This window comes from Cydia splendana, chromosome 1, assembly GCF_910591565.1.
Source record: "Cydia splendana chromosome 1, ilCydSple1.2, whole genome shotgun sequence".
NCBI lineage: Eukaryota > Metazoa > Arthropoda > Insecta > Lepidoptera > Tortricidae > Cydia > Cydia splendana.
Window position 1 is genome coordinate 5,311,567 of NC_085960.1, and position 21,956 is coordinate 5,333,522.

Below are 21,956 nucleotides of genomic sequence, written 5' to 3' on the forward strand. Positions count from 1 at the left end.
GTCGTGATTACATGCATAGATTCTATTTCAAGCCACTCTTTTGCAGTTCGGCGTAAGGTCTTATGCGAGGTCTTCTGCCTTATGGAAAAGTTGATCTTCTGCCTTAATTACACTTGGGCGTGGATCCAAATCCAAGTTTCCTCTTTCGCAGCTGGGCGTTCTGCCTTGCTCACACTTCACATTCACTTGGTCAATTCCAAGCTCTGCTTTCTTGTATCTTTTCTGTATGAAAACAACCTCGCTGAGACCCTTAAATATCGAGCCCTATGCGAAGCTAGGCTGATAGAAAACTGTCCCATCCCTTCTCTGTATGAAATCCTGGATTCGCGCCTGGTTGGGACTAAAAGCAAAATGTACAACTGTCTATCAAATTGCGTTTATTATATCGAAAAATTTTTTTACATTATAAGATATGATAAAGGTGACATTCGGGTGGCGACTGCAGCAGCATTACTCTGTTGCAACGTTACTGCTGCAGCACTGTCAATTTTCGTGATAAAATTGTGTGACTGATTTCCATACTAAAAGACAAAATGTACAACTGTCTATCAAATTGCGTTTTTATATCGAAAAATTTTCGCGTTTGCTTCGCTCGCGTTTTCAATAACTTTCTAAGATATGGCGACTGCAGCAGCATTACTCTGTTGCAACATTACTGCTGCAGCACTGCCAATTTTCGTAATAAAATGATGTGACTGATTTCCATACTGAAAGTAGAAATGTACAACCGTCTATCAAATTGCGTTTTTATATCGAAACATTTTCGCGTTTGCTTCGCTCGCGTTTTCAATAACTTTCTAAGATATGGCGACTGCAGCAGCATTACTCTGTTGCAACGTTACTGCTGCAGCACTCTCAATTTTCGTGATAAAATTATGTGATTGATTTCCATACTAATAGAAAAAATGTACAACTGTCTATCAAATTGCATTTTTAATCGAAAAAGTTTCGCGCTCGCTTCGCTCGCGTTTTTTAATAACTTTCTAAGATATGGCGACTGCAGCAGCGTTACTCTGTTGCAACATTACTGCTGCAGCACTGTCAATTTTCGTGATAAAATTATGAGACTGATTTCCATACTAAACGTAAAAATGTACAACTGTCTATCAAATTGCGTTTTTATATCGAAAAATTTTCGCGCTCGCTTCGCTCGCGTTTTCAAAAACTTTCTAAGATATGGCGACTACAGCAGCATTACTCTGTTGCAACATTACTGCTGCATCACTGTAAATTTTCGTGATAAAATTATGAGACTGATTTCCATACTAAACGTAAAAATGTACAACTGTCAATCAAATTGCGTTTTTATATCAAAAAATTTTCGCGCTCGCTTCGCTCGCGTTTTCAAAAACTTTCTAAGATATGGCGACTACAGCAGCATTACTCTGTTGCAACATTACTGCTGCAGCACTGTAAATTTTCGTGATAAAATTATGAGACTGATTTCCATACTAAACGTAAAAATGTACAACTGTCTATCAAATTGCGTTTTTATATCGAAAAATTTTCGCGCTCGCTTCGCTCGCGTTTTCAAAACTTTCTAAGATATGGCGACTACAGCAGCATTACTCTGTTGCAACAGTACTGCTGCAGCACTGTTAATTTTCGTGATAAAATTATGTGACTGATTTCCATACTAAAAGTAAAAATGTACAACTGTCTATCACATTGCGTTTTTATATCGAAAAAATTTCGCGTTTTCATTCACTTTCTATGATATGGCGACTACAGCAGCATTACTCTGTTGCAATGTTACTGCTGCAGCACTGTCAATTTTCGTGATAAAATGATGTGACTGATTTCCATTCTCAGCTGTAATGCGGCAATGAACGTCACTCAACTTACCAAAAAAAATCAATGTAATCTCGATGACCCTAGGGAGAGGGGGCACCATGGTCTAGAAATGCTTAGGGCATCAAAATATCTTAATCCGGCACTGGTCGTTTGCGGAGTCAAACGATTTGGGACTCGCATTTTATACGCGTTACCATGCCTTCCCGAAAAAAATCGAATCATTCGCGAAAGTCTCGCAATGCATTGGCTTACAAGGGGCACGTGGTCTTCCTCAGGAGTCTGAAGAAGACCACGGTGAGTGGGTGGCGCTCTAGCCAGGCAGGCCGCTTCGCTTTCGCTCGCGCGCGTATACCTTACTGTATCGTCCGATATACAACTACTTACTACTCTGTCGTTTAAATCACGTGTAAAATTTGAATAAGGGCGAAAAAAAATATTGATTTTGGAGTGTAGTTTTATTTAGTGGTACCTAATTGTAAAATATTTTATCTGGACTACAGTCCTCTAGCATATCCATCTGTCAACTTTACTTCAAGTTCCGCCTCCAGGGGAGAGGGAGAGAAATTAGGATTAGAAATTAGCCGCTTACTGACACAGACCGAATTCCACGCGGGCGGAGCCGCGGGCACAGCTAGTTTTTAAATAGTATGTTGGCATTCGCCTCCGAATTTGGAACGCACGTGTGTTGCCAGCATACTAACGAGACAAACAGTTTTTAGCTGTCCGTGCGCAATGTGATCGCCATAATCGTTATGTCAATTACATAAAGTTGTGTTCATGCAATTATACACGCTTGAAACTTGGTCTCGAAACAGGACATCGTTAATTAAAAGTTTTAACGATTTTTTTATCATTTCATAAGTTCGAAACTCCCGAGAGGTTAAAGCGTTAATTTATTATACACTTTCTTTTTAAGAATTTCTATGTTCACATTGAATTAAACAGTTTATGATGTCCTCCTACTTAGCATGGCGACTTGATACGTGGTCAGTAACAAGTATGTATGGTGGATGAACCTGACACACATGGCAGGCAAAATTAAACCTTCCATCAATGATACAAGGACTTTGACACGTGAAAGCTTTTCTCGCTTTATTTGTACAGGTCGTTCACCTTGGCTTTCTGGAAGGTCACTCCGTTATCTACTCAATCGATTGACTGACAGGAACTTATCGACTACTCGATTGTGTCGTAGATTACATCAAGTGGCATTATGGATATCAATTCTATTGTGCTATTATCTCCAACCTCCTGCAATATTTCTAACTACGTCACTTGACAGTATTACCGAGTAATCCCTTTCAAGTGTCCACGGGAATGTTGTGTGAAGTAATAATATTCTCCCAGATGTTAAATTTGCGTATCTCTCGAAGTTATGATACCTCGTCACGCCTAAAGGCGTGTGTGTAAGTAGGTATATGTAATAAACTGGCAGAAGTGTTTATCCTTAACACGTCATAAGGAGTTAAGGACATGCTATAAAGTAGGTACTTTAGGTGTCTATTGACAGTATTAACTCGCATACGAATCATACAATAGGTACGTAACTTTGTACTTTAAACGCATAATGCAATGGAGTGTTGTTATATGTGCCTACTTGTTTTCAAATATATTTTAAAATAGGCTATCGCACATGACAGTCGTATTCTGAATCCTTTGGGATTTTTTTCAATACCTACTTCCTACGTGTCGTAAAAACACTAAACACTTGCTCCGTGCTGACCGTGCGTTATGAAATGAACCACAGTACGTAATTGATAATTATGTTTTTCTGTGAGAGGACCAAAAAATGTGGGATTTGCTATTAGAATCGGAGCGCCGGCTTTATTTTTATTATGGCACGGTGTATGAGCCTACTTTCGCTCGATGAGAAACACAAGTGGTATCAAGTTTAACCACTATTGCATGCTGTAAAAGTATAAATGCATCCACTTCAGACGTACCGATTGTACATATGCACATGAATTGCTGCAGTTAGCCGACCACTTCGAACTTCAACAGTCGCATCGTTTCAATGATCGTTAAGAACATCTTAATTGCAAATGGCAAGAATGTTGCAGGAAACTCTATGATTGCGGTGAATTAAGCAGTCTCATGTTGTTAACAATGTATCGTAACTACTCTTATCTACTAAAAAGGCGCTTGTAAACTTTATGGTTTTAAATTGGGTGGATTTCACAATCGATCTCACCAACCTGAGCTGTCTAGCTCAGCAATTAATTAGAGGAAGATTTTATATTAATAATACTATTGTATAAGTTGTATAACATACCTATGTGTCCTGTGTGCTGGAAGTTTGTGGGCGCTCCGATCATGGAGCGGTCTATTCTCCGGCGCGTCCGCTGGGCCTGCGCGGCGGGCTGGTAGCAGCACGCGAACCACTGAAGCCAGATCTCACCACCGGTACCGGCCATTTTCAATCACTAAACCGTCCACTACTAGCTCCAGTCACTTGCGCGTGTCAACGCGGCTTAAGAATTCGAATTTCAAATTCGAATTCTCTTTTTTTTAATTAATTCAAGCACTTTCTGTTTCTACTGTACCAGAATTTCTGATTATTTTTTCCAATTTTAAATTTGAATATCGAATGTAGAATGTGGAATAAACACTGAGTGGTACTGTAGCACGATAACACGGAACACTGTCACTTATTGAAGAGCCCGCTTCAGATAATCTTCTTGGAATCGAGGTTTATATAACGCGCGATGATCTCCTCTCCACAGATAACGACGGGTGCATGATGTTGATGCTCCGATAACTGGAACGGAAGAAACGATACTGTTAAAGTTTGCTTTCTCTTTTAAACTAAAGCTTACTAATTTGATAATGGTAAATAAACATATGTTGATGGAAATATTCTTAATGATGTTGACAAGACATTATAAATGTAATTTTAATGGTTAATTAAATTATAAACTCATTTGTGGACCTTTTTCATATAATGTTATATGTAAAGTTTGTTTAATAATTTAACAAAGACATACAAACGATCTTTCTTCAAATTAAAAACAACGATATTGATAACAACTTGGTTTGATAAAGATATTGCTCCTTCTGGAACGACTTGTAATGCCATACAATGCTGTTAAAAGTCATTGAGTTAATATGCATAGGGGCGAAGTCGAATCATGAATTCATATTTAGAAACAAACGGGTTATAAAAATATGATCTTAACCTCCTCTTGTTTAAATAGAAAATGTGTGGGAAAAAGATAGGTAAGTACATTCATTCGCAAGTTTTTACGACGTATTAGAAACTACAATACCTACTTACAAATATTCTTTATTACACACAGAAAGAAACAATGTACAACTCAAGGTATAAATTATTGGAAACCATTTACAACAAAGCGGTCTTGTCGCTAAAGAGAAATCCCATCCAGACAATCTTAGCGGAGTTAGTGCAGAAAGCTTATATATAAAGTATTAAATGAGTGGTGCCGAAGATTTATCCATCATCATGGCCCTAAAATATCCCTCATATCTTCAATACTTAAAGGACCGGTTGAAAACGAAATGTGGTTGATCATTTGCTATAATATGCGACACTTTTACATCCTTTCTTAGAAAACAGACTGCAAAAGCGTGTCGGCACCGGGGTGCGAGCGTGGGGCGGCCGTGGGCGCAAACTTACCGAGGGACTCACACTCAACCCGCCTCAAGTCCACTTATATCCTCACTCTATTCTAGAACGAACAGAATCTGCCAATAAGAAGTAGATTTGCGGGTAAGTTAATGGCCTTGAGACATCTCTACAATCTGTAGGATAGATCGGTAACTGACAGAATCGTGGACAACTATATAGTGACAGCTGCAAGACAGCTGGCTTATCTGATGAGTGATACAGGCGTGAAGATCACTGATGAGGAAATTTAAGAGAAATTCTCAGTGCTGTTTCAGTTGCCATGTGAGATTTCGATAAGGCAGTAGAGCTACCTAGGTATAGTATGTTTGAAAAATAAAAATCGAGAATTTTTGAGTGTTAACAGTTCTTTGGACAAATTCTGAATTTGGCCCATGTTAGTCGGTAGCCGGCATTAGGACAGTTTACCCTTAGAACATTTGTTGCATAAAATCAACTTGTAAAATAGAAACTTATGGAGAGTTTTCTATTTGTAAAATAAACGAGACCCAAAAGAAATGACTGTGTTTGTATTCTGTGAAACAATGTGGTATTAACTTTCTTATTATTTACACCATCAATAACAAGAATATACCTACAGAATTCTTATTGCAACGGCACGCAACGGAAGCGATAAGGCCATGTTTAGAAACATTTTATTTCTACTAGAATGCACAATACACACACCAGAGAAAAAAACCGGGCAAGTGCGAGTCGGACTCGCGCACGAAGGGTTCCGTACCATAATGAAAAAAAAAAATGCAAAAAAAAAACGGTCACCCATCCAAGTATTGACCACGCCCGACGTTGCTTAACTTTGGTCAAAAATCACGTTTGTTGTATGGGAGCCCCATTTAAATCTTTATTTTATTCTGTTTTTAGTATTTGTTGTTATAGCGGCAACAGAAATACATCATCTGTGAAAATTTTAACTGTCTAGCTATCACGGTTCGTGAGATACAGCCTGGTGACAGACAGACGGACGGACGGACGGACAGCGAAGTCTTAGTAATAGGGTCCCGTTTTACCTTCTGGGTACGGAACCCTAAAAACAGTGAAAGTTGATAAGATAACATATCCGAAAGCACAGGTAGAAAGAAGTGTTCCAGCCGGATTAATACGTGATCTATCGCCAACCTGATTATTGCTGTCGGCAAGTATGATTTGTTTTTATGACACCCTGTGACGGCTGTAACATGGCGCCCATGGCTATTTACTTTTGCAAAAACCAGCGATGCCAATTACTATTACCTAACTATCAAGTTTAGCTTTCCGAAATGCTTTAAGTTAGGAGTGTTGGACACTGAAGTGCGACCACGCTAACTCTGCATGGTATTTCTCTCACTTTCTTATATGTTCAAGTCATGCAAAGTTAGCTTAAACAGACTGAAGATATCGCCAAGTTCTTGATATCTCGGCAAAACCTATCTTCAATGTCACTCATTAGGTATCCAAAAATAATGTGGAATACCTCGCCAGTTTGCACAGTGTCAAGCCTGTCTTACGAGCGTGAACTAACAACCCATACTGTCCAAAACCGGTATACACGGTATACCTGTATAGTGGTCCGACAAAACATGTTACCGATACCACTCATCTCGGTTAAGATAAACACACCATTAACTTCCTAACCTACATCTTTTGCACAATTAGCAATATTTGGAAAACGTTTTGATTAATTCGGCCTCTGATCTGTATCAACGCACTAAAACTATTGATTTGAATAGAGAAAGCTACCTTGACCAAAACTTAAACAAATGGGAAATTTTATAGCCGTGTGTGTTTCCGAGAGAGTTGGAATTCATATGATTTGACAGCTTTAAAAAAAATAAAAAAAATAAAAGCTTTGTATGGTAATTTATGAACAAAACAACTTTAGAAGGTACTCGTATCAAAGGTTGGATCACGTTACACCATTTGGGAGTCGAGTTGTAAATGCCTGTATCCTTTAGTACGTGTGGGATATTCTTTGTAACAAATGGAATAAATAAAATAATGCACTACTTATACGCACCCTGCTAATATGACTTTTATTGAGGAAAGAGCTGTACCTCGCTAGAGTCCGTCGCCTGTCAAGTTTCAAATGAAGTTCTAAGGGCGCGGCTATACCTACCTAGCCACTGGCAAGAGTGCCAAATTGGTGCAAATTTAGCGTGGTCGGGGTCTAGCAAACCACAAAAGGAAGCCAGTGTGAGTTATTTTTTATCTGTTCTTACTCATTTCATTTATTATAGTGCAAGAAAATATAAGACGTACCTACCTATAAATTGTATTATTTCGTTGACCGGTCGATAACAAGTCATTGCTGTTATCAGCTCCTAATTGGTCGATGACGAGTGAAAGTGTATCGCCGGACGAGAGCGAAAGTCCACGTCTCGACTGCACTTAGACTGCATTGTCAAGATATTCGGAGCATTAAGGCTTACTTTCCCGCCAAAAGTGCTGTCTTAAACGACACGAATAACTAAAAATGCACTGCAAAACTTCATACTATCGGGTATAAAAATTGTCACTATTTACTTTTCAACTGTTTGTCAATTATAACACTTGTAAACAATCTATATATTTACACTTATACTTTATCTTGTTTACAATGTCGTAAAAACAGGCCTTTCAACATTCTTGTGCACTTACCAATAATAACTTCTATTTTCATCTTAACGGACGGAGTAGCACCATACGGGTTTTCTTATTATCTTTCAATTTAGACAAGGAGCTTTAATACAATTTTATTAGGTTTGCTAAGCTTTTATTGAAAATTAACCCAAAAAACGAATTCAATGAAACAATACTTTCGGATTTTATTCAATAGGTGGAGTCTGTGTGCGGAAAGAGAAGAGCCGTGAAATATGGGCCCAATAAATTCCACGATTCTTCTCTTTCCGAACGGACTCTAATAATTTATTTTTGCTACACAGGCCGACATTTTAATTGCAATAACAAAACGCAATCTCAACCAATCAGCGTCAGTCAGCGTTCGAATTTCAAACGCTGCACTTTTTCGGAGCGCGCTGAGAGGCCGGCGTCACGACCTATTAAGCCGACCCCATTTTGACGACGCTTTCGGTTTTATGGTAATCAATTAGTGTAATGCATATAAAACATTGTTGTGGCTGATAAAATCTTAATAGTTAATTAGTTATAGTACACCTAATATCAGGTGAACCTTTCAGGGCTGGTGGAGTAAAAAGTTCCCCAGAGAAATATAAGGTCAACGTTATAGGTATCTTCTTGAATAGCGGTGTAAGTAGAGTACTTACGTTAGTTTAACTTAGAAATACATGAGTAAATAAATAATTTGACCGTTTTGAACTTTTGAGCTACACTTCACATATTTCCGTGTACTATCTACAGTACCTACTAGTGTAATTTTATGGATGTAAGACTCGCAACATAGGAAGACATTAAACTGTACCAGTATACAAACTGGTAGTTATTTCAACCGTCGCTTCCATAACATTGTCGTTAATCGAGTTTAACCCGAGTTTAACGCGAGCTTAAAGCAGCAACTGGACCAGTTGTCCCGATTGCTGCGATCAACATTAACACAGTTCGCGAGTTTTCGTTGCACAACTGGCTAGCGTATTTCAACAACGTACGTGGACTTAAAAATAGTTGTGGGAAACGTGTGTCTGGCTTGCCTGATATTGAGTTATATAGGGGCTAGGATTAGGTGGCTCAGGTAGGTAATTTTTTTTAGATAATTTGATCAGCAAATAACTCAAGTTATTTTGGCATACAATCTTATTTGGAGGTATACGACCTTAGTCAACAGAGTTCCAAGTGATGTAAAGCCCACTTTGAGAATTCAAAACGTCACATGCTACAAATGCTGACGATATGGGCATTTCGTATCTCTGTATTTTTGTGATTTCCGGCCCAAAACTCTGCTTAGCTTACATTACAGTACAGTTTATGTACTCGGTAACGTGCCAAAACAAGATCGTAAACCCGTTCTCCGTGTAATCGTATCCCAATTACTCACGCATCCCTATCTGTTTACACATGAGTGCAATGTCTCAAATACTGTGTAGGTAATCGGATCATATAATAATATAATTGCATGATCATTACATAGAATAATTCTATTTAAAATTCAAACATTGTTGGTGATCTTCTAAAATTTATTTAAGAAATATAGAAAACGCATTAGGAAACGACATATAGCGTGTTTTCTGTAATACATTTTAACACTAAACGATATTGCAACCACCATTTGTTTATATTACCTATATATCTTTCGTATGGAGGCAACTATTTCTTCATGTTTCAAAAACGGTCACTTAGTTCGCGTTAAATCTTACACCAAATGTTGATTGAATTAATTTCACATGTGAAATATACAAAGCGATTATTCTACTTTCAGCGTAGGTACTTACATGTTTGTGTAATGTTCTATGTAGGTACCATGTCTAACATTGTTGGTCAATGGTCACTTCAAATATGTAAGTAAATAAATATGTAGATAGAAAAATGTCTCGGATAAAATGTTTTAAAACTGGTTTCATATGGAATATAAGGTGTGAGAAACAGAGTTTAGAACGGTTGCAAAATCTGCTTCCGGTAAATAAGTAGTGGTTTTATGGTCGCTTAAATCCTCACGAATACACACGAATACACACGAATAACACGAATTATATTTTTGCCTGCTTATATTTAATACAAGTTTGAGGTATTTCGTTAAGTTAAAAGTGTTATCGTAAATACAGAACCCTATTCCATATAATCTTGCCCAACCATCAACGTGAAACAAGAGTATTTGTAGGCGCGGCGGGAGATCCGCGCGAAAATATCCCAACTAGCAAAATAGTCGTATAAGAATTGATTTACTCAGCCTGTAATCGTATAACAGCCGAGTTACGGTTGTTGAAACACCAATATATCGTATAATAGCGGTTAACTCGACTATTTAGCAATTTTCGCAAATTAGTGCTATAATCATGTCGTATAAACGTTTATAGCACTATCTTTTAGCACTTTTATTCCACCTTTTAATAAATGCTGAGTTAGCGCTACTAAATCACTTTTATTCAGCATAATTGTTCTATTAAAATCATATAACAGCTATAGAATAGCTAATTGTCTGAATAAGGCGCTTTAATACAACTGTTACTCAATTCTCTTCTCTGTTGCTATAAAAGCTTATTAAAAGCAATCCAATAACCATTTGGCAACAATGCTGCTGTAACAGCGCGCTTATATCATAATTCGGGTAATGGGGTTCAAACCGCTGTTATAGGAGCTGAAGTGTATTTACAGGTTTTATTCAAAATGTATTCAGCTTAGAGTACTTTTAAAGAGTTTTGAACTACATTAACAGCACAAGTCAGCCATGTTGTCGTTTCAATATAGTCCGGTGGCCAACTGCATGAAACCCTACCTGATAAAAAAATAGAAAAATCCTACTCTGTAGGGGTAGCTGACTTTTAGTAGCATCAACTGCTCTTGGTCGGCTGCGGCTTAATTTGGCAAATTTTGCGCAAATGGCAAAATAGTGGCACAAAAATTCATCAAAAAAAACCCCATCGTATAATACAATTGAGGACAGCAAAACAAAAGTGGTCAGCTACATCCTGTGTTGGCAGGTTCCTGTGTCCTACCGAATTTGTGGTACAACGTGACAGCTACAATTTACCTCATCGAAAAATAGACTGAAAAAAACTGATTGTAATACCTACATTAAATTTTTTGACGTATGTCTTGGTCGGTCTCACCTTAGCCTGGCAGCTTTTGCAGTCCGTCCGCATTACAAAAAATGTCAATGGCAGCTATCCTACCATACAAGTGACATTCTATTTTTCGATGAGGTAAATTGTAGCTCACTTGGTACCACAAATTCGGTCGGACACAGGAACCAGCCAACACAGGATGTAGCTGACCACTTTTGTTTTTTGATGAATATTTGTACCACTTTTTTGCCACTTGCGCAAAATTTGCCAAGTTAAGCCACGGCCGTCCAAGAGCAGTTGAAGCTGCTAAAAGTCAGCTACCCCTACAGAGTAGGATTTTTCTATTTTTTTATCAGGTAGGGTTTCATGCAGTCGGCCACCGGACTATAAATCCATAAACATGGCGACATCATGTGCTATAAGTGTAGCAGTAAACGCAGTTATTCGACTTATAGTCGAATTAATGAGATATAAGAGAAACTAGATCGTGTAAGCAAATTTTTACTTATTTTAATTAATATTTTTTTATTGAAATTTAAGAAAATAGACGGCCCATGAATATATATGAACCAGTGCCTTTGGTTTTATCAATAAAGTATTTTTCGCGCTAGGTTTTACTGTATTACGTGTACTTACAGACAGTAAAAACTTATGTACACAATCACGGTAAAAATAAATGTCATGGATGACAGCAGTAAAAAAATACTTAAGTACCTTTTTGTTTTATTAGACACGTGAAGACGATTAGGCCTCAAACATAATAAAATAATTGTAATATAATCGCTTACCTGAGATCGTTTTTAGCACATATTAGTTGAATAAAAGCATTTACTGCACTTTTACACATTTAAAATGCCGAGTAAAAGCAATTCGGCTACTTTTACGAAACATTTTTGCTGAGAAAAAGCAGTGCGGCTGCTTTTATAGAACACTTTCACTGAGTAATAGTAAATTGCTAATGTTTATAGAACAAATAGTCGAATAAAAGCACTATCGTTGCTATTAAAACACTAGAAGCGCTTTTATCCACTTTTACTCAACTCTTGCAGCATCGATTTGCTTCTTATACAGCGCTTACTCGATTTTTATAACACTTTTAGTCTGTATAAGTGCGCCTTTTCGCGTTGAGTAAACGCTTACAGGACTTTTATTCGACTGTTTTTACACCTTTTATAGCACCAAAAAGCGAAAATAAAAACGTGCTCTCAACTTTTATAGCACATAGATTTGCTAGTTGGGATAGATCTCGTACTTTTAACAGCCCTATCTGATCTCCGCCAGACGTAAAAAGGAATGAATCTATCCATGCCCATACGCTACCCTTAAAGCGTGGATTATGTCGAAGTTACAATCGTAATTCTAAGTATCGTCGAGGGATCGCAACGGCAGTAAACCGACGACATCTACGCAAATGATGATAAAAATTTACAGTGATATCGCCCGCCTCAATAACAACAGCAGTAACGTCGCAAGTAATGCTGATAGACAATAAACGTGGCAGGGTGTCAACAGTTTGTTATTATCATGTCATTGGTCCAGCCCATCGCATGTGATAAGCATGATGGCGTGAATGTTGACGTGATAACGGGCGCTGACATTTATAGGTGTTACGAGATTTAAAGCTCTCATGAACCCCATATCCCTTTTGATTCATAGAAAAGAGCACTTAAAATGATAAAAATTTATAATAAAAAACATTGAAGATTTAGAAATGAGATTTAAAGAAATTAAACTCGATTTTCTCCTTTTTGTGCTGACCAATTTTACCAAACCACTCTTGCACTTCGTTGACTTTCATTCATTCATTAATTCATATTGTAACCATAACATATAAAAATCTTAATGTCAATAGATACATACAATACATCCAAAATATAATATGTATTAAAATGCAAAAAAGGTAATTTAATAAAATTATGTAGGTATGCAGAATTGTCCATAGATCCAGTTTTATCGTAAAGCGTCGGTAGATTTTTTTGCGCAGCCTAAAAAGTAGAATAGGTATATAAGCAGACAACTTTCCTGCAACGTTCCTTTTTTAGTGTGTTGCTTTGAACTAATAAATAGTAATGAATCATTATGAAAATTAATTCATACAACGACAACTTGTAATTTAGATTGTATTATGTTGTTTCTTAAACAATTTTGAAGTCACAACACAACCTTTTAAATCTATGTACCTAAAAGGAACTTTACCCATCAACTAAATAAATCATAATTACTTGATCCGTAAGTATGGTTGACAATATTCACAGTGAAATTAGGAGGAAAACATTTTCCTTTGCCTTTATTTTATGCCTTTTAGGGCAATGGCCTTTACTTTATGTAAATACGACTCTGGTGATTCACCGGCACCGCTAACACAAGTATAAACAACGTAAGGAGTATTTTGAAAAACATTATTTTCATATAATAAAAAAAGATTCCTCAAGAAATTAAATCGATGGAGAGTACCAAACAATCACATACCTATTGCTTTTTGGTTACCTATAACATAATATCTCGTACAAACTACGAATACATATTAACTTCCTACGAATACGATTTGTGTTTATGCTTTAAAAAAAATATTTTAGGGTAAGAAGGCAGATGTCAATTTTGAACAAACTATACTAAGTATACCTACCTAATACAGTCAGTCAAGCAGGATAACTGCCCAGTTTAATGAAATTCACACGAAATTCAGTATAATTCTACACACGTAAGTGTTAACGATTTTTCTAAACCTTGCTTTGCGGGTTTAAGATAAATACTATGCATGCAATTGGGCTCAGAGTCTCAGTCATTATACTCTTGATAGTTGGACTGTGGTAGAAGTTGTCACCATTAGTCAGATGAGTCGCGACGGTGTCCTGGGTTCAGGGCGGAGTATAAATAGACGCCGCACAAGGATCTCTAATTTAAGACGACGTCTGCGTCTAGTACGTCTGACAAGGATTCGGATTGGAGATAGTATACTAACAACTTAGGAGATTTATTTTCCGGCTCAGACTAGAAACAAGGCTTTATAGGAAAATATGCAAAATAGGTACATAACGTGTCAAATAAATGATTTATCTATCTATCTATCTAGAGTAAATATTTTGTAGTATGGCTTGCAGACGTATCTGCTGCTTGGAAAAAAAATAGTTTGGAGGAGAGTCGTATTTTGAGGCAAGTATCAAGTTAGCCTGTCTATTGTGAATATGTTGCATTATTGTCACGTGTATCACACGATTAGGACATACTAAAACCTGTCTCTTTCTGTAAGACAACGCTACTCCGTAAGTACCGAGCGCAAAAACAACGGGGGTGAAGCACCTGCAAATTGACTCACAGTTTTATTCCCGAGTCCCGAGACGGCCTCGCACTCGCAGTGGAGCGACTGTAGAAAGAAACGAGTGCGATCTTAAGAATTTGTTAACAAGGTAAAGTAAACATGGGAAAATATGTATGGGGTAGATAGTTATTTTAATCTGAGTACTGTTTCGAGAATGAATTAAAAGTACTGTCAGGTAAACGCAAAATTTAACAGCTTCGAACAACTAACAGGCTGATATCGTCCGGCGAACTGATAATCTTTATAGAGCCCCTTTACAGCTCAAGACTCAGACTAAGAGAAAAAACATATGTTAGGTGTTGATATAATTTTTAATGCGCGCATTTTTGTTGTATACCTACCTACTACTTAACGCTTTCCTTTAAATAAATGTAGTAGGTACCTACCTATATATTTATAACACAAATAAAGTACTTACAGGTAACGTAGTTTTTTATTACTTCAAAGTACCTCATGACTTAAAAAACAGCTATGCACGCTTAGAATGTCCTTCTTAAGATGGTATAAAACGAAGTGACAAATCCTTTAAACTCTTCTGTCACAGACGTATTTCTGGTACAAACAACCATACCAACCTAATACGTGACTAGGCTGACAATATTTGGCGGTTACTCAATTCTTAAGTGACGATACAATATGTGTATGACAATGTGAGTCACACTGTCATGTGAAGGGTCTTCAACCCCTGTCGGGTACCTATCAGTTTTAAGTGTATCGTCGCTTAAGTACGAAGATAAGTCGTCGGCAACTCGATATGTGACATTTTGACACAGTGTCTTCGTAGACCATCCACCATCCGGTTATTAAGCTTAAAATAACAAGAATATAGGTATCTTCTTTACTTATTATCATGAAGATTTGGGTTATTTAGAATATAATTTGCACATTTTGCTCAAAGACCACCGTTTAGTTTTTGAGTATATCTATTTATTTTTACACATTTGTATCTCAAAATTGATTTAAACGACGCCTACGAGAAGTTTGACGGGTTAAAAAACAATGGCCAAGTATACTGAACAGTATACAGACTATATATACTTTATACATTTGTATAATATGGAAATCAAATATTTTACCATTTAAATTTTCGGCCACTACCGTGACTAAGAAAGTACCTATTGTATAGCATACTTTGTTTTGTTTTGGTCACCTACTTGTTTTTAAAATGAGCTTTCTAGGCCAAAGCTCTTTATTAAATTATGCGTGGAAACTTTCAAACTTTATCGATTTGTTTATGGTTTTTTAAATAACTCTATTAGATCCCATGACAGGTGGAATATTTTAATTACTACAATCTTGCGACTACACTCCCCATAAATCTTTATGTTAATGTTTTCTATGCTACCGGTTCATTGTAAAATATGCCTTATGTCCGGGACAGTGGGTCGTACAACTAGGGCATTTGCGGTTCCGTGGGAAAGGCTTTTGAGTTATGGATTTGGCTTAAATATATGCCGTTACAGTTTAACGGATATAATAATTTTTAATCAGGGAATCCCGGTGTGTATCCCAGCATTTCAAGCTCCTTAAAGCACTTAGAAGAACTCTATAAAACCTTAGTTGATAAGTTAGAATAGTAAGTACTTACCAGTATTTAAGCAAGAGTGGGCAAGTATTTCTATTACATAAAGGGATACAAGTCATTTATTTACATACAATATATATACAGTGGTACTACTAAACGAAATTAATAACTAGCTTAAATCTAAAATAGGCCCTTGAGGCATTGTACCAAGGATGCTGGCGGCATTTCCTCGCTGTATCGCAATGCTGATACGTTGTGCGAGTTAGCCGCCAGCTCTTCGGTCACCAGTTACGTCAACCAGACGTTTCGCGATTTCTGCGAACAACTTAAGAAGATGCGTACATTAGTGTTAAGTAGGTAAGTGTACTCGTAGATAGTCTAAATATGTATGTATTTATCTCATGAAAACACCTAGTGAGATATTGGTGTGACGCACACCGTTTGGTCTAGGTAAGAAAAACAAATAATATTTACATGTGTTGACGCATTCACTTCTTGACTATCAGTGTCAAATTCATCAGAAGATCAGAACATAAGGAGAGATTATCAGGCAAAACAACCTTCAAAACCTCCTAATGGTATTAAACGATTAAATGTAGGTATCTCACCCCCTTGACTAAGGGGCTATTCATAAATTACGTCATTTCAAATAAGGGGGGGGGGGGGGGGGGTCTGGACATCGGATGACGGTAGCATGAAGTAGGAGGAAATGGGGTCATTTGAAGCATGATTTTTGGATGATTATAGGGGCGGGGGGGGGTCAAAAATCGTCAAAAATCGATGACGTAATTTATGGACAGCCCCTAAGTAGCAGACATCGTAAACTGTATAGCATTTTCGGTGATGCAGCGGAGTGGTGTTAACGGAATTGGTATAAACAATTTCAACCCTAATGATTAATTAGCGTTAATTACGTTAATATTAACTTTAATTAACCATTTCAGTTGGAATTATCTATACCAATTCCGTTAACACCACTCCGCTGCACCAAAAATGCTATATTTACGATGTATGTGTAAGTAGTCAATAACACTTACCCTTAAATATCCTAGTATCAAGTACACTTAAGTCCTTTGATTTGATGATTGTGAAATCTTCACATCTTAAAGGAAAAAAGTAGTTTTAGTTTTAAACGGATTCACAGGGCCTACAAAAGTAATCAGTTAATCGCAGGAGATAATTTGAGTGTTGTAATGAACACAATGGTAGCGCTAATGGTTTAGTTTAAGTGATTGCTATTTTCTGTCGCCGTTGCGTCAGTGAGGTCAGGGGTGTTACAATTGCTTGCTAACTACGAGTGATTGGGGGGTCCCGCGGAATTTGCAAATTGTTACATATTTATAAACGAGAGATAAAGAGTTATATTTATAAAAAAGCCCTAATACGGATCCGGGTTGGATGCCGCGAATCCGCATTTTGCGCATTCGGCAATCGACCCAGTGAACGACCCAGTATGATTGTGCCAGTGCCAGTAGTCATACCTAATCTAAAAACTTTTAGTAATGTGCATTGGGGTAACTTCGAATGCGCTTTTGAAGTTTCACTGGTTCACATGCAGGTACTATCGGTCTGCTGTGAAATCCTTCGGCACCCTTTTGAAGGGGTGCGAGTGGCCTCTTCCGCCTTCCGGCTGCGGAGGCTGTCTCGGGTCGCTCCCCACCTTGTGGGGCGGTCGGTCGCTCGTCATTTTGGGGACGGCTGTGTATCAGTGTGGGCCAGCTTTCTCGCCACCGGCCGTTTATCCAACCCCGCGACCCCTAGCCTGGTGATACCGTTTGAGCGGGGCCAGGCATCGGGGACGCAGAGAAGGCGACCGGCAGCTTAGGCTGGCGTGTGCATCGTGCCTATGTAGGCGACATCCGGTGTGGTGTGTGCGTGTCTTCTTCTTCGTCATCTTCTTGTGTGGTGTGTAGGAGGGCTCGGGGGAGATCGCGCAGGTGATCGTGGTCGGTGTTGTCCGCGCGGTCGAACATGCCCCGCGCGAGACGCTCGATGATGAAGTCTTCCAGGCTGCTGCTCCACTTCAGGTGGGTACTATCAGCCAAAGCCAGAGTCGACCAAAAAGGCGCATTTTGTTTGAAGCGGGAACATCTGCCCGAGGCTCGTCAGCTTTCGTCCACCAATGAAATTTGGGGGCGGGCTACTAGAATTTCTCTTGAAGTTTTTTGTAAAAAAAAGTGTATGGGTATCGGTCATCTGTTTGAAATGCAACGTCTGGTCATGTCCTTTAGGACCCCAGCAGGTAAACGCAGTTATTCGATGCCAGATTGACAGGCCAACGAAAAACTCCCACGCTATAGTGAACGTCCCTAATATTTTGGAGCCCTGGACTAGTACCAACTGTTGGAACAGGAAGCTCAAAATATGTTGGTCCCCGTATGCATGGTGTTGACAGCTTTGTGGACTAGGAAATAACTTATACCGCCACTCCAAAGGTGCGCAAAAGGACACTTGTAAACTACTTTTAATATTACCGGCCATATTCCAATACAATCGAGCTTCAGTTTAGACGACAATATTTGAACGCTCTTACTGCCTTAACTATAAAGTCGAGTTCATTGATACAGTGTATGTCTGACCATGGGGCTTTAAATCCAGGGCTCGATTCTACTCGCTAAACTGAGCTACTTTTACTATGGCACCAACCCCGAAATTCCGAAAAAAATTTTTACTTTTTCATTTTTGCTGATCAGAATGTTGACGTTTTCTATGGAAAAGCCAAAAATTTTTCCCCAATTTGAGAGTTGGTCCCATAGTAAAAGTAGCTCAGTTTAGCGAGTAAAATCAAGCCCTGGATTTAAAGCCCCATGGTCAGACACACCATGTATTTTACCAGTTTGTCCGCGTAGATATTTTTAATTCGACCGCATCCGTACCTACACTGGTCCTGCCCAGAACTCGCACAAGCAATGCTAATACACGACCAATAAAGACATGCAATGAGTACAATTCTAACAATTTACGAATTCAATTCGGTTATGCAAAACTAGACCTTGATCTAAAGAAAATACGAGCATTGACAAGTACTTTCAAGTTGTTTGTCATTGAACTGCAAAATGCGTAATCGCTAGCGCTAATCTGGTGTGACAATGTTGGTAAGAGGAGTTTTTATTCATTTATCAGACTCAAATAAAGTGGAATATTTATGTTTCAAAAGACAACAGTGGTGCGAAAAACATTTCATGAGCAAGAGTAAGCATGTAGAATATTTGTGGCTAGGTATTCGATTTCTTTAAAACCTGGACCTTTGTATTTTACAATCGGCAAGCCAGTAGGAAGCAGTAACGGATGCCACAAAACTGAAAAATATCTAGATTACTACTCTATAAAATAATATTCCAGACCTTACGGATTCTTTAAGTCTAATTTTGCGATTTTAAACACAAAAGTCGATGGCTTGACTACGTATGTATATTGTATAGTTACTGCAATGTAATGTACTTACATCAAAACGTCGAGTGAGCATTTTTCTTTCCAAGTTATTCCTTATCAGCGCCCACTAATGCCACGGCTGCATGGATGCACACAAGTAAGGTAATCGGATTTGTAATTTAATTTCCATTTTGCTGACCTTACCACGCCACATTAGTGCTCTTCTTCCACTACACACACTCTGTTATAACAATAACAGGTTTTATGTATATTTGAATAGGGTTGAGAATAGTGTGCATTCTTGGTGTACCAACCTACTGCTGTGTCTGCGCGAAGACTAGTGAATAATGCAGATTGCAGAGTAATAGTCTTTCAAGCTAAAACACATCTCATCATTGTAACATTAAGGTCTGAATTCTATATACATTGGTTTGTTAGGCTCTTTGATCGCAACAAACATATCAAAATGGTCCAGGTACCTGAGATTGATAGCAATCTTGAATATAACTCAGTTTATGTGTCATTACAGACTGTGGACCATGTCCTGTACGAGACTTCACGAGACTTTAGCAACTGGCTAATTATTCGGTGTCAGCATAAATCGTATAAAATAATGACTAGGGAATGAATTTTCCAGAAACATATCTTCGTATCTTATGTATATTTGCCTAACGGTTTGCCGGAGGCCGGAGCCGGAGCCATTAGACAAGATTAAATTAAAAACACATTAATTTATACCTATTTTCAAACATATAAATTTAATCCTTTACCAGAAGAATGTGTTGTTGTGTTGGTGTGATTCTTAGAATTGTACTCATTGCATGTCTTTATTGGTCGTGTATTAGCACCTTGCCGTGGGGCTTAGTCAATTCGTGTAAAAATGTCCTATAATATTTATTTATTTTATTTATATATTATTTTATAAGACCAGGACTCTTTAGTTTGAAAACTTAAACTAGGCTAGTATTCAATAAATAAATAAGATAATAAGTTAATAAGAGGCTCGCGGTGACGTCAGATTGTCAGTCTTTCTAATTAGTTTGTCTTTAGTCTGGGGTTTCTTGCGCCATAGGCATTGAGCGCGTTCCCATGGTGGATCTCACGCTAAGTGGATGTGGGACTATTCAGTAGCTGGTGTCACCTTGGCTAGGCACCCCGTATACTGCTTATTCATAAACATTAACATTTTAAATAATTATCTAAAATTCGTGGGTCCTGTCCACGTTAACTGTAGCAGGTACATATAGATATACCTACCTATGTATGCAATTATTCAAATGTATTATGATAGCGTTGGCATCATTTTTTTCGCTTGATATGTTAGTGTATGCCTCATCTTGTATAAAAGATCATAGTATGTATGCATACACCTATGCATGACCGTCGCGTCGGTGATATTTGAAGGGAAAACACTTAACCGTTGTTCTTTTTGTCAAAATGAATGTGCATGTTTAAGTAATGAATGAGTCAAGACGATGTGGCACGGTATTTTTGTAATACAATAGCGTCAGCCTTCGTGATGTCAGCCTGTTCAAGCTGTCCCCGTTTCCATTCATCTAGTTTGTATTAACTGAGTCACTCTGTCAACAAGAGATAGCGCACGCATACGCCCCTGTTGGCAAGGCTTCTCCGTAAATATAAATAAGGTAAACAGATTCATAGTTACAAATGTTGGAGCGTTGAAATATAGGATATGACCAGTGACCTGTATTTTTAACTTTACATATCTGTTATCGTTCATTGCTGAGCGAAGGATATTTTCGATTAAGCAATCCGAAGCTATCTGTTGAATAAACCTGGTCAGATGGACTTCTGATACAACCATTCTGCTGAACTGTTGAAAGTAGGTCCACTGGCTGTTAGATAAATTCCATCTTTTTGGACATGTTACAATTGGTGATTCAAAGGTTTACATGCAAGTGTAAAAAAAAATTGAAGAAAGACGAGAAAAATTATATTTGATTTATTTTTTTGGTTAACAAATAAAATTATCTATCTACAGTTTTACAAGTTCAGGTAAATGCACACTTGACTATCGCAGTTTTCGAAAACCGAAAATTCTTAACATCTCATCTGGAAGGATCGACCTTAGCACACAAAAGATTAAATCGTAAGACACAAAAAATATTTGCGTTGACGCATCGTTCTACACAGAGCGATAATACAACGTCTAAAAAACATAATTGCGTATAGGTACGACGCGTCTAGTTCCGGAACGGACTAGACTATCCTGTTCGTACTTCAAATGCTAATAAATGCGAGTCATAATCTGAGCAGACGTTGCGATTGTGCTGCAGTATGTCGAAACGCGGGCAATTCCGGAGGAATCCGGTTGCGAGATCAAAGCGCTGGAAATAGCGGGGAACCCGCGCACGCTCCGCCGCCCTTTTGGGGCTTTGGGTTCGCCGACGAACATATTAGGCTAGGAAGGTCGGCTACTGATAGTACTGATATGTGAGAGGTATGCAGCTCAGGCCTGTCGTGTGAAAGCAAACTCGCTGCTTTTGCAAGTTCTGATCCTTAAGATAAATGAGCATTTGTTTATTTCTTTGTTCATTTTCTCTACAGCGCAGCGCTACGAAGTTATGTTTGAACGTGTGAAAGCTGTGGAGAGTAAACTAACCGACAATTTCCACGGAAAATAATACGTTATTC

At 38.1% G+C, this 21,956-nt stretch overlaps 1 protein-coding gene across 2 annotated transcripts in view; it reads right to left on the reverse strand.

Moving 5' to 3' along the window:
- LOC134790164 (CDC42 small effector protein homolog) overlaps positions 1 to 21,956 on the reverse strand; it is a 63,136-nt gene that overhangs the window by 26,477 nt on the left and 14,703 nt on the right. For both annotated transcript variants that reach the window (XM_063760980.1, XM_063760988.1), the window contains exon 2: positions 4,067 to 4,552. In XM_063760980.1, coding sequence (XP_063617050.1) covers positions 4,067 to 4,208 — 142 coding nt within the window. In that variant the 5' untranslated portion in view covers positions 4,209 to 4,552. The remainder of the gene's footprint in view (positions 1 to 4,066; positions 4,553 to 21,956) is intronic.